Here is a 14,348-nt window from a genome sequence, read left to right on the forward strand (position 1 = left end):
TACCCATGCCCAGCCCACCGCCCTCTAGGCAATTCCAAAGTGATCTGTAAAGGATGCTTAGACTGTAGATCTCTCTAGAAACAGGTCGCCACATCTAGCTCCCACGCAAAGGCTAGTGGTTTTGAACTGCTCACTGTGGGATTAGCAGCCCAGTGCTTAATCCATAGGGCCACCCAGGTCTTTGGAGTAAGTGGAGGTAGTTAAGTCCTGTTTTGGGATTTGATAGTAAAAAGAGGTATGAAAGGTCTTTTCCTTTGCAGTGTGGTTGATTTAAATAACAGTTAAAAAAAACACAAACAACTCTAGGGCATACTCTGAGCCTCAAAATGTAACGGCACGAAAGCTTCCAAGAGTCTGAGAGAGTAACCATTTACAAGAGAATTGTAGTCTAAGTTCTTTGAAAGCTTTATCTTTACTTGATACTTAAAAATTTTTAATGTTCTTGATTCTTATTAAAAATACGGAGTGTGCTTTCTTGGTTGGTTTAATTATAAATATGTGCATATTACAATTTAATGGGTTATAATTAAAATGTTTCCTTTTATTCAATGTCAATTTATGTAATTTAGAGATACACTGAAGGCAAGTTTATGTACAGCAAAATGAAACATTTCCCAGTCTTGTGTCCTCATCTTTAGGGTCTCCCTTACAGACCCTTCAAAAAACATGATGTCTTGTTCCATTGATTGAGCCCTTTTGATGGCATCTCCAAAGGAGGCTAGTCAGACAGTAATCATTAGGCTGTTGTGATCCATGAGGTTCTCATTGGCTACTTTTGGGGAGTTGATCATCTGGTCTTCCTCATCTTTGTCTGGAAATTCCACTGAAGCCTGCCCACCATTGTTGACCCTGCTGGTATTTGAAATCCCAGTGACATAACTCAGCACCCCAGCCTCACAAAAGTCAGCACAATACAACAAACTAACAGGTGGGAAGTGGCAGACTAACTTAAAAATCATAGTATTTAATGTTAATATTTATGTCATATAATCTTATCCTTCTCCCTCATCCCCAACTATGTCTAAGAAAACTGTCACAGCCACTGGTGGGCTTCTAACACTAACCTTGAGATTTAGTAGACCAACCCATAATCCAGTACACAACAGTTCTCATCAAGCCCTGAAAAGAAGAATAACTTCAAACTCACTGCGATTGAGTCAGTGCTGACTCATAGGGACCCTATGTGACAAGGTGTAACTGCCCCTGCAAGTTTCCAAGACTAACTCTGCTGTAGAAAGTCTCGTCTTTCTCCTCGAGAGCAGTTGGTGGTTTCAAACTGCTGACCTTTGGTAAAGCAGCCCGTAGAATAACCACTATGCTGCCAGGGCTCTTCAAACAGCCCTAAAGAAAATATAAATTAGGAGCCAGGGGATAAAACAGTGCTGCCAGAGATGAGGATGGGGGAGTAAAGGAAGACTCTTTAATTTTTACTCTATAAAGTTTCTTAAGCTCTTAATGACTCCTAGATTCTTTGCTTAGAAGTACTTGCTTTAGTTTGTAAATGTAGATTTACCCTATTTCAGTAACATTAATTTTTGATTTCTGCAATTCTTTTTCTAGAATTCATCTTTCCAATGTTCTCATGTGTTTCTTCCAATATTTAACGCTTACCTCTCCTGTATTGTTTCCTCTATGCCTCCTACATTATCTTACTCTCTCACATTTAAAATGCATGCTTATAAAGAAGAATGAAAGTAAAATTTAGCCACGGTTAGCTTAATAGCAATGACTCTTTTTCTCCAGTATACTTCAAGGTACTGGGGATTCATTTATACACTTAATTTGCTACAAAAACAGGCATCTCTGAGCAGTAGGGCAGGTATTATTGTCTCTGCTGAACAGATGAGAAATGAAGAAGACTTAAAGGCTGTAATGCCCAAACCAGTTATTTATTGTTTGTTACAGATTCAAGAAATTTGGAGCACAGAAAAACCAATGCACATTTTACTTTGAGAAATTTAAAGTTCATATATGTAATTTTTATCAAGCCATCAAACTTACTGAAAGAATAGAATGAACGTTTCTTAACTCTTAATGTAGTACTTTAACATACTTTCTCTTCTCTCAAGAGAAAAACCAGGTACATATGCAATAGTTTAAAATTAAAATATTTCCATTTGAGTTGGAGATGAAATCTAGCTTCCATTTGAGTTGTCAAACAAATGCAATGTTAGTAAAATGCATTTAGAATATTTATTGCATTTTGAACTGATTTAAAATTTTTAAGTTGAAGGGTAGTGATCGGCTTAGGGAAAAAACAACCTAATACTCTTCCCCCACTCTCATTTTATTACTTTGCAAAATCATTAAAAATAACGACATTTTACAAATAAATTCAACCTATGAGTATAACAAATTTTTTAATAATCAGGATCTGAAATGAAGTCTTAAAATTAATGACCCCTATCTTTTAAACTCATTGAAAACGTCAATAAAAAAATGTTCAGCGAAGTTAAATTTATTCATTTATTGATCTATTTAAAGATCTTGTGAGTGCTTCAGAATTATTCTACATGTTAATCTTCAGTGTTTAATACTATGATTATGGGAAGCATAGCATGAATCTGTAGATCTCGGTCTATCTCAGATACTTATGTTTTTAGTGAAACACCCCACCCTATCTTCTCTTCCCCCCCCCCTCCCGTTTCAGAGTTCTTCCAGAAGAAAATATCTCAACAGCTTGATAACTTCAGCTCTAGGCTAAGGGGAGAGAGTGAGAAAGTCTATAGCATGAGGGGCCTAGCAAAGTTTTTTAAATCGAGGATAGGAGAACAACCATTGGCTCTGTTGAAAGTGTGAAGTAGTGTTGAGTGTTGCCCTTGAGAAAGGTGGACTTTATAAGTAATGTATTTGTTGATAATTTTTTGATCTACGTTTTACATCACCTGAACAATTGTAGAATTTCTTTAATACATGCCTATATTTAATGTATTGAAAATGCAATAAAAATTGTATTTTTTTATTCAAACAAGCATGCTCTCAGTGTATCTTTTTAAAATTGAATGATGGGTTATAGGTTCTGAAAGCCAAAAGAGGGGAAAGTTTGGGGGAGGTGGCTAGTTCTTGTAAATCTAAATATTGGGGTGTGTTTTGTCAGACGAGAACTGAGGAAGAGAGAAATTGAGAGTTCTACTGGTTTATGGAGAGAGTTAATCAGAGTGTGCCTTGGCTGAGTTGCTGTCTGCAGAGGCTGTTAACAATTGTTTCTCTGGCAGCAGATCTTGTTCATCAGGATTGCATCATTTCTGGGAGACTGGCCAAGGTCCACAGCCTCAGTACAAAGACTGTCTGAAGCATATGAGGCCTGTTCTCTCTCTGAAACGGCACTCCTCTTCCTGCCAGTCCTCTTCACAGGATTACTGAAGCAGACTTGTTCTGAATTTCTTTCATTAGATTGGCTGTTTATTAGACTCTTGTCTCCCAGCTGCTTCCGGCTCACCTGGCTGATGCAATTTCTTTCTCTGAAATCTCTGTTGAAATTGTTTTTAAAATACTTTTTGTTTGTCTTCTCTGAGAATCACCAGGCCAAAATCACATGGGTTTGTGCTTTCCACAAATCAAAGATTTCTGAGGCTATCAGAATTACAAATTCAGAAACTAGTAAGCCATTTCTGAGCCCAATTACAAAAACGGGACAATTATAAATCATTCCCCGCATGTTCTCTGTACAATCTTACCCCTAGAAACTATGTGATTGTTAAGCCCTCAAAAAAAGTAGCAGGAAGATTGACCATTTCTGTTTCTGAGTTCTAGAATTTTTTAAAGTTTCTGTGGATTCTGTTGGAACCATTTGAAATGAAATTGTTAAAAAATGGTAATTTTCCTGAATTAAATTACCCCTACTATACATACACCTACATATTTTTATATAATAAATGAGCGTTCTCATTTTAAATTGCTTCTGAAGGAACAGTTCATTCACCAATTTTTTTAATCGTTTTATTAGGGGCTCATACAACTCTGACCACAATCTATATATACATCAATTGTGTAAAGCACTTTTGCATTCACCAATTTTTTAAAAAGCTAATTCATAAACCAGCATAATTAAGTGTTAATGACTACTGTTAAATGTGACCTTTTGGAGAAAATACTGAAAACTTTCAGGGAAATTGACCATTTTCCTTTAAGTCCAGGGTACCTGTTTCCTGTTTGAATAGAGAAAGGAAAGTTAGACATCATTTTCAGCATGGCTTCATTAGTATAGAGTTGAACACAAATAGAACTGACCTCTTGTCACTTTCCGTTGTGGGACAAGAAAGGTGACTGGCATGGAATAAGGAGAAAGAAAGGAATAATCTGAACTTGAACATTGATAGTAAGCCTTCATCAGGCTGAATGTATATTTGATACTCTAATAGTCTCTGGATGCACAAAAAGATGTCATTGGGACAAGAACAAAAGGGGACATTCCTGAGGAAATTGGAGAAAATTCCCGTTTAGTTGGAGGGGGTAGTGGATTTGCCAGTGGCTTGTTAGTGGCAGTCAAAACAATGCCAACTCAAGGTGACCCCTTGAGTTACAGAGTGGATTTATTCCAGAGGGTTTGTTTGGGAGTGGAGGCACCTGAGAATAGGAAATACAATAAGGCAGTGTTTAAAACCAAAAAAATTAAATGTATAATATTTCTCTAAAATTTCAGTCTCTTGTGTCTGTCAGTGTTCTTTCAATACTAATTTGTTTCTTCACTTTTTCTAGGTGGGCAGAGCTACTGACAGATATTTGGGACTTCATATTCAGAGGTCTATAAAAAGGTGACTTGAATCAGAATCATTTTAGTCATTGGACTTTAATGAATAGTAAAATTATATGTTGAGATAATGGTGATCATACATTGCACAACACATATTTCTTGAACATTCATTATATGTCAACCTCTGTTCTGGGTTTTGAGACTATCATGAAAGGTCTTCAAAAAGTTCATGGAAATATTTCATTACCTGAACATTCCATTTTTCCATGAACTTTCTGAAGCCCCATACTAAAAGCTTGTTGTTTTGGTTTATAAAACGTATAGTAATTAGAATATGATCATACTGGATATTGTTGCTCTGTCAAGATTTTAAAGTTAGCATTTTAATAGCTAGAATTTCTATAGGAAATTATTTTGAAGACGTAACTGTTCTCAATTGTATGGGAAATTTTATTTTGTTACCAGAATTTGAATTACGGATCTGCATGATTATAAAAGCAATATTTAGAATGAGATGGCTAGACTAGCCTGTTAGAGTAGCGTGGAAAACTAGACAAAAGGGAAAAAAGAGGAGGAATTCATGAAAGAGAATTTTATAGTTAACTTCTTTTAATGTTTCTTTACTTACCCAGAATGACTGAAGGAAATTTCGATTGGGGAATGCAAAAATCACCATTGAGATGTATTGCCTTTCCTTTAGTTTAACTTTTTATTCTTAATAGTTTTATTGATATTTTACATATTACGCAATTTAATAGTTCGATAATAATAAAAAGAATTGAATAATCACAATCTAACATTTTTGTTTTGATACATGATCACACAAAAAATTTAATTTCTGTTTTAATTATATTTATATATATATTCAGTGAAACCCTGGTGGCAGTAGTGGGTTAGTAGTTTGGCTGCTAACCCCAAGGTCAGCAGTTTGAAACCACCAGCCATTCCAAAGGAGAAAGATGAGGCTTCCTTATAAGATCCTGTCCTATAGGAACTTTATGAGTCTAAACCCAACTCATTGGGTTTGGATTTAGCTGTGCATTACATATTCAGTAATACTGAGTTACATGTGTTTCACAATATGATGTTGGCACTCTATCAATTCTGTTTCCATTGATAATAGCTTCTTTGCAAATGCTGTGTCATGCACCTCACCTGTACCGTCTTATCTTGCTTTATAGTAAGTGGTGATTGTTAATGTCTTCTCACTGCCACCAAGTCAATTCTGACTCATAGAGATATTTGTTTTATGAACTAATCTGTTACTTGTCTGAAAGGTAACCTCTGAACACGTGGTCAGATCAAAGTTTATAGGGCAATAGTAATAGTCTTAGGTGATTCTAGGTCTGTACCACTCCAATAAGTCTTGCTTTTTTTCTTTTTGGAAAGAACTTGAGACTTAGGCTTCATTTTCCTCAGTGTACGCAGGAGTAGTTGTTACCGTGTATCACTGCTTAAAGCCATTGGTGGGGGTAGCTAGTTCTTCTGGTTTCTTCTTTGAGTCCTAGTTCACTGTCCCTCACACAATTGGAGGGCCAGACTATAGTTTAAAAAAAAAACAACAAGTTCCTGTGCATACTGCAGGTACCTTATTTTGAAGTAAAAAAAACAAAACTAGGCAAAAACACACACCGGGCCAGATAAATGTCCTCCACGGATAAATGTCCTCCACGGGCCATAGTTTGAGGCCGCCTGTCGTAGACAGGACTCAACCAAACTAGGATGTAGGATGATACTTTGCTGAACTTTGTTATGCCAGATGACTGTTTTCTGCCAAGGTTATGATCCTTGACTAGAGAGCTACTTTTTCATGGATATATAATAGTTTGGGGGTTTTAATAAGGGGGGTGGGGAGGGGCTTATACTGGATAGAGGAAGAATGATCCTTATTAGATTTTGTTAGATTAGTTGGTCAGTTTATGCCCCACCCCCCTTTTAAATTACACAATGAAAACTAAAATTAGGGTTATAACCAAACATGCCTTTGTGGCTTTTTGATAAGTATTTTCTATTAAATTTAGTAGCCCTGGTGGCACAGTGGTTAAAATGCAGCTGTCAACCAGAGAGGATCGGTAGTTGGCACCTCCTCGCTGTTCCGTGGAATAAAGCTCTGGCAATTTGCTTCTATTAAGATTACAACTTTGGAAACCCTAGACGGCAGTTTTACTGTGTACTAGCGTTGCTACTTCAAGTAGGGTTGCCATGTATTGGATTCAACTGGAATGGGTTTGGATTTGGGGTTCCATCAAGTTTTATTTTCGGGATTTTTTTGTTTGATTTAACGTTTCTCAGATGCTTAGATGATTAACTGCGTAAATGTCCTTTTAGTTATATTGTTAAGAAAAGGAAGTATCTATTTTCCGAAAATAATGCACACTATATACATTTTCGTATATTGCTGTCTTCAGTCTCTTTATTCCTATCCAGTGGATCTAATGATAAATTTTCTTCTTGGTGCCTATTGGTTCTCACCAGCGTGCTTTTCCCAGCCGACCCTCGGTTTTCTAAAGCAGCCCCTCTCCCAGCAGGGTTCCTTCCTTGCTCTACAAATGGCTGTCTCTGAGGCCGCTCTGGCTGGTGTGCCACAGCTTAGCACATCCCACCCCACCATCCATCCATCTAGAGGCTCAAGAGCAGCATACTTGGGTAAAATGAACTCGACTGCTCTAGGGCTGGAGAGCGAATTGCCCACAGCAAATACAGTTTCAATTCTCTATTTTCTGATTACCAAACCTGATCCATGACTTTTTGACTGAAGTAACATTTAGTACTACTGATTGGGGCTGAGTGACTCCAGAATTCACTTTTGTAAGTATTAGGAGAACTTTATAACATAAATTTGTCATTTCCTTGAATTACATGTGTGTGGAGTTTACATGTATTATTTTATGTGAGCTCCTCTATTTGCACTATATATAATGTGTATTATCCCAAAGTGAGAAGGTTGAATCAGTCGCTGCTTTGTTATGTGCATGAGGAAGTCATAGATAACATTTTATCTCCTTTGCATGCAGTCCCCACAAGTGTAACATTTGTTTGTCACCTGTAGGCGTTTAGGAATTGCATTGCCACACTCAGGTTTGAAGAGTCCTAGATTCACTTCAGTGATAGAGCATATAAACAACAAAGCATTCACCAATTCAATAGTTTGTACATATATAATTTACTGGCATTGTTTATATTCTCCAAGTTATAAGACCTTTGTCATCCATCTCGGCCAAGTTGTGTCATAAACTGGCTGTCCTTTGAGGCTTTGATGTAATCTCTGGAGTTGCTCTTTTCTATTTTATTCCATATAGATCTTGAAAAAAATCAGTTTGGCCTTTTCTCTCTTTTTTTTTTTAACTAGGTGGTCCAAAACAATTTTTTGTATTAAAACTGCAGGGGTAATTTTGATTTAAAGTCTTAAGATCATCTCAGGACAGTAGTTTCAAGGGTTCATCCAACCTTCATTGGTTCAGGATGTCTGGATTCCAGGAGAAATTGGATTTTGTTCTGCATTTTCCACTTTTTGATCAGGATTCTTCTATGGAATCTTTGATCAAAATACTCAGTAATGGTAGCAGAGCAGCAACCAGATTTTCTTGTCGCGTGGCAAAGGAGGCAGCTGTTGATGGATGCAGTCAATTGTCCAGGTGGTCTGTATCCTGCTGATTTCTCGTTATTCTTAACAACAAAACCACTCGGGTAGATTTACACAAAGTATGGTTTTTCCTCTTCTCTTTGTATCACTCTCCTAAATTACTGAATGTACCCTGTTTTATAATTCAGAAACTTCCTAGTTTGTCTGTTTACAAATTCTGCTGACCTATGATCATCACATCATCGTATCTTACAGCCTTTGCATTATAAATCCTTAACTTTTTGTCTTGAAACTGTGCTTTGTGATTTTTGTTTTTATCTGGCAAGAAATATTACCTGGAGTTGTAATTTTTAGGGTAATTTAATGGCAACTTCCCCAAAATGAAAGTTTAAAATTAAAATGTTTTCTGATAAAAGTAAAAACAAACCACTATTTCAATCATATATAAATAACAAACTGATCTTATGTCATATTAAGTTTGGGATAGCATTACTGCTTGCTATTAAAACTGCATTTACTTGGGCCCAGTTAAGATGTTTAAATGAATACAGAAATTCTGTAAACTAGGCTATTTGATGGCCATTCCATATATAATGTTAATTTGTTTTATCCCAGTCTCCAGAATATTTTGTTAGATGGACAGTGGTAGAATGGGGGAAATAGACATTCAAATAAGACAGGTATACTACTAATTTCCTTTAACTGGAAACTTTAAAATTAAAATAGAAATTGAAAAAAATTAAAATAGAAATTGAACGGCATAATTTTGCATCATATTTTGTTGAACGTGAGTGTAGTACCTAGGAAACACAGAACAATATGTAGTACATCTTGTGCTTACTTGGATTATAGTTAGTCTTTAAATGCATTTCTTTACAAAATAAAAGATATAGTAGCATTTACTATAAATTTTAACTAATTACTGGATATTTTCATTTTCTGTGGCAGGATTCCTCATGTCCATAACATGTTGGCTGAGGCTCTGCAGCTCACCCCCAATCTCAGCGTGGTCCGTCTCCATTAAGTGGACCCCGTGATTTCCACTCTCTGCTGTTGTGGACGTCATGAGCATTGCAATCCCTCTGGGAGTCACTACACCAGATACTTCCTACTCAGATATGGCTGCTGGATCAGAGTAAGTGCTTACGTCCTAGATAGTAGGTATTATATCCGTTTGTTTGGAGGCAACTTATTTATGGGTATCTGATAATAACTGTGTAGTAACCAAAGCCTATTCCACTGAAAATTGTAAATGATATTAGGCCTCTCCCTTTCCCCCCTCATAGAAGCTGGAGGAAAAAAAGGAATTGGGGTGCGGGGGGGTGTTCTGAGTAGTGAATGATTAATAGAATTAAATTTATAAAGTAATGGTTTTTTGCTTTTGAAGGGTGGGGAACCTTATAATGGGTGACACTGCCTGCTTTTGTAGAGTTCATAAGTCTGATGGAAGGAGATTAGGAGGTGTGTTCTCTCCAACTGATTGTCCTTGAAGGCCTCTTCCTATGTACTTCCATTGTCGTAGCATAAAGGGGCGGAGACTGGATGTGGGCAGGTTTACTTAGACCTTCTAACATTTGGGGTAGAGAATATGGAGAGCAGTGTCATGTGTTCTTTTATAATATTCCTTGCCTAGAAAGAGGACCTTCAGAATCAGTGGTACCAAACTTTCCGGCTGAAAGCAGCTTTAGGAATTCAGAGTTTGTCGAAAAGCCCAATCCCTAAGATAGACTCAATTCTTGAAGAATTTAAATGCCAAATGAAGGTAGGCCTTCATTATGCAACTATTTATATTCACAGTTTTAAAACTTTTAGCCTTGTATCCCTTCTCTTTGAAGTTGTCCGAGATTGCCCCTGCTTACAGATTCCCCTCTTGTCCTTTTACCTCCCTTGTACCCAATCTTCCTTGCTTACAGAAAGGAAGTGGAAGCCCCCTACCTTTCAAGACGAAGTGGCACTACACCAGGATGTGAAAGTCCAGCGAAAGAGACCCAAGGGGCCTAGGGGGCAGCACACCCCCAGAAGCCAAGTCTATTCCAGGCAGTACCAGGGATTAGGGTCTGGGCTGGAAAAATCCTGGTGTTTTGAATATGTTCAGGTCCAGTTCAGACTCTTGATCCCACAGCCACTTCTTGAGTGAGGTGGGTGTTGCTCTAATTCCCCTGTTTCTCTTGCCAATTTCACAGCCCCTGCGGGGATTCTTCTCCCTTCAGCAAAGCAACTATACTAGAACTCTGGGTTCAACTGCATCCCTGATTAATAGTGGTTTTCTTCCTTCAAATTGAGAATATTATTAAAGAGCATGTGTATTTCTTCACAAAGCCAACTAAGAGAAGTTACCTGTTTACGAAGTATCTTGAAGAAGATTTTAAAATAAAGCTACCCTAAAGAAGTAGTATATTCTGGGGTAGTTAAGAATTGAAAGCAGTTCTTTGGGTCTTAATCACATATAAAAAAGGAAAGAAGGCGGGTGAGGGGTGGAGATTGATGGGTTCTGTTCTTTCCAGAGTTAGGTTTGGTTTTTTTCGGGGTTTGGTTTTTTGGGGGCTCTTTTTGCATGCCAAAGAGATTTCATTCCGCCACAATAAGTCCTTGAACCATTTCTCAAATAAAGTACTTTAAAATCTTCCTATATTCGGTAGGCCCTGAGTACTGTTCCATAGATTTTTTTAATGGATTGACAAACTATATATATATATATAGGCAGACAACATTAATATTTATGAGAAATCAGCAAAATTGCCAGACCAGTGCATTTTAGCTGAGTAGATTAAAAAAAAACTCAATGGGCTTTTAAAAACCAGTATTTTCCCAGGTTATAGAGATAACTACCCATAAATAATGCTATGGGGACCAGAAATAAATCTTCTCCCCAAATTTAGCTGAAATACTTACACAGGCATATCCTAGGATTTCTTAAAACGTTTTCATCAATAATCTCCAGTCAGATTGCTGTTACTGTTCAGCATTTAGTATTTCTACAAAGCAGTAGAAATACCCAGAATTCTATGTAACTGAGATTTGTTAATGCTTCATTATGCAATATGCCACATGTTAGGTCCTCTTAAAATTAAACCTGGTATTAAGGAGGGCCTGCTTAACTAAGTTAAAGACCTTACCTCGTGGGACTTTAAATCTGATGTCAGTATTCTACAATACATTTCTTGTAAATATATTTATGCGATCTAACAGTGGAAGCAAAAATTCTTCTGAATTCACAATTCTGACATAACAGAATCTCAGACATTTTCTAAGATGTGGCATTATACCAGCAGCCTGCATATTGTGTGTTGAACACAATTTATGAGTGTATCTGTTCTAAGCATGGCTTCTATTTATTAATCCAGCTATCACAGTAATTCAAACATAGAAGAAAGGCTATTATTACATTTGCATATAATGGTTGACTAGTGGAGAGGTGTAATCTTTTCACTCCCAAGTTTTTAATCTGTATTTTAAAATACAGTTAAGAGCTAATTTGTCCTGTGGGGGGTTGGGGGAAGAGCTAATTTGTATGTAATGGAATATTGTAGTACATTCTATAGTTGCATGTTAATGTCTAGCTGCTATGTTTGATCAATGATCAGTATGGAAATTTCCAAAGTCATTAAATAAAAAAAACACTAAAAGTTTTAACATTTGACATACATGGCTATATATATATATATGTACGTATGTGTATATATATATTAAATGCTGTGCTTGACTAGAAAGGATTGTGCAATGGGATGGCCTGTTAACCTCCACAGTACACATTTTATTTTTATTTCCTAGACTTGCACGTGATGTGCATTTGTTCATATTTGCCCAGTTGTGGAGATGGGTAAGATACAATCAGCTACATCTCCATGGCCACCTTTAATTTCATGCAGTTTTCTGTCCTGCCCCCATCCCAGATAAAAAACATTTTAATAATAGCTGTCATGTTTTACCCCATGTGTTCAGCGGTACCAAAACTCCCATATAGACTATGTACTTATATGTGATATAATACTTATATGCGATAAATTACAGTATGTAAAATTACTTCCTCTTAACTGTCCATCCTACAAACTAAATTATGCTTCATTTTGTTAATGCTTGTCTGCCTTTGGTTTCATATTGAAAGCCCCACGTGTTTCCTAATACTCAGAACTGTTTGCCTCTCAGTGAACCATGTTCAAATCATCTGTATCTCAAGAATACTGACCTGCATTCTTGATGTATCTCACCCCTGGCCTGCCCACCACCACCTGCCCAGTTGCCATCTCGCAAACACTCTTGAGTAATAAAATGCATGCACTTCACTAACAGAGAATACTTTCCTGTGTCTAAAGTTCTTCTTCACCTAGAAATTACCTTTGCTGTTATTAATAAGACCCCTTCTCACAGTTTTGGAGCATATAACTGGGTGAGTTGGATACTTATCTTAGAACTTTCTTTTATCCCTCACTTCTCAACCAGCATTGCACCACATTTAACTGCCCACTTTATTCTTACCAGGTGTCGTGTATATTCTATATCCCCAAGCAAACTGCATATTTGACTCCGGGGGGGGGGGGGGCATCAAGTTATGCAAGTCCTTGAAGTTTCTGATTTTTCCATCTGTCCTGGTTAATTTAAATATTACTTATTTCTGCAAAGTTTTGCATAGTTTCATTAACTCAAGATATAACAAGACACTAATCAGAATTAAAACGGATTTTTCTCTAATTTGTCCTTTGCCACCTCAGCCTTTATTTTCTAGTAAAGACTATTATATACCGTCAATTTCTAAATTTGGAGGTGTTTGCAATCTTTTTAAACTGATGACTTATTTGGACAATGTATTTTCCCCCTCGGTGAAGGTCTGAAGCTACTAAACTGAGTTTCTCATGAATCCTGGTGAGTTAAATCTCATGAGGCCCTTTAGGTTCACGTTGGACCAAGAGCACAGATTTTGGAATCGGATAAATATGACTTCAAATAATGGCTCTTTCAGTGCGTGGCTTTGGGAGAGTCGGCCTCAAAGCCTTGGTTTCCCACCATAATGAATAGTGCTTGCTATATTTAGTAGCTGCAGAGACTAAATTATTTCATAGATACACTGCACCTAGCAAGTAGCCGGTGATACAAAGTGGTAACTGTCACTGCTTTTATTTGCCACCGGACCAAGTTGAGTTTCAATTCTTTTGAAGTATGGTGACATTGCTATGCAGCTGTTAGATAATTGTGTCATTAATATGCTTGCATGTCATTTGGTGGCGGCAAAATTAATTCTCAATTTTTGAAAGCTATTTGTGGGTTCATCAAGATAAGAGGTATGATAAATATAAGATGCCATTGTTTTTACCTGTACTTTCTTCAGGGTTTCCTGTCTTGGTAGTGAATGGAAGAGGGCCTGGTCCCTGGGGCAGTACAGAAGGCACTTTCATCATCTCACTCACTGCAAATGTCATGTGAGGTTTCATGGAAGTATTAAGAGATCCAATTAAGAAGAATAGTTCTGAGTCTAAACCAGCCCAGAGTGGCTTCTCTAGGGGAAGCTCCCCGCTCAGCTGGTACGTTTGTGTTTGTCATTAGGGACACCGTGTATGCCAGGTGCCTGCCTTGAGACCTCTGCCTGTACTGACTTCATGTCACACACAAATTCACATTGAATAACACTCCCACTGTTATTTATAGGCATACTTATGGTCATCAGATTGTTCCACTGAGTTTCTCCTTTGATTCTAGAGGCTGGTGGTTGTGGAAAGAGGAGGGGATTAAAATGGGAAATGAAGTATTAGTTTAAGGAAAAAATAGGTGTTATGCTATCATGCATTGCTTTTCGCCTTTGTGCAGCCCGGAATCTGTGGAGGCTAGTCCAGCAGTTAATGAGAAGAGCGTGTATTCCACTCATAATTATGGGACCACTCAGAGACATGGGTGTCGAGGACTGCCTTATGCTGTGAGTATGCATTTCTTTTCTTTCCAGAGCAGTGATCTTCCCGGAGTGCAATCCATTCTTATGCATTGTGACTTTCTTGAAATGTTTATATGCAGCATGACGAAGTTGCCCCTTTTGCACTTCCCTGCCTCCAGCGGACGTCTAGCCCTGCATCATTGTTCTTGTTT

At 37.4% G+C, this 14,348-nt stretch overlaps 1 protein-coding gene across 17 annotated transcripts in view; it reads left to right on the forward strand.

Annotated features, from left to right (window-relative positions):
* Positions 1–14,348, forward strand: part of SETD5 (SET domain containing 5) — a 72,960-nt gene that overhangs the window by 23,603 nt on the left and 35,009 nt on the right. For 8 of the 17 annotated variants that reach the window (XM_075550396.1, XM_075550404.1, XM_075550403.1 and 5 more), the window contains exons 2-4: positions 4,699–4,754; positions 9,225–9,411; positions 14,076–14,181. In XM_075550396.1, the coding sequence (XP_075406511.1) occupies positions 9,341–9,411; positions 14,076–14,181 (177 nt within the window). In that variant the 5' untranslated portion in view covers positions 4,699–4,754; positions 9,225–9,340. Of the gene's footprint in view, positions 1–4,698; positions 4,755–9,224; positions 9,412–9,909; positions 10,039–10,189; positions 10,415–13,599; positions 13,793–14,075; positions 14,182–14,348 lie in introns of all 17 variants that reach the window. The other 9 variants (XM_075550393.1, XM_075550400.1, XM_075550399.1 and 6 more) reach the window with 4 other exon arrangements.

This window comes from Tenrec ecaudatus, chromosome 5, assembly GCF_050624435.1.
Source record: "Tenrec ecaudatus isolate mTenEca1 chromosome 5, mTenEca1.hap1, whole genome shotgun sequence".
Lineage (NCBI taxonomy): Eukaryota > Metazoa > Chordata > Mammalia > Afrosoricida > Tenrecidae > Tenrec > Tenrec ecaudatus.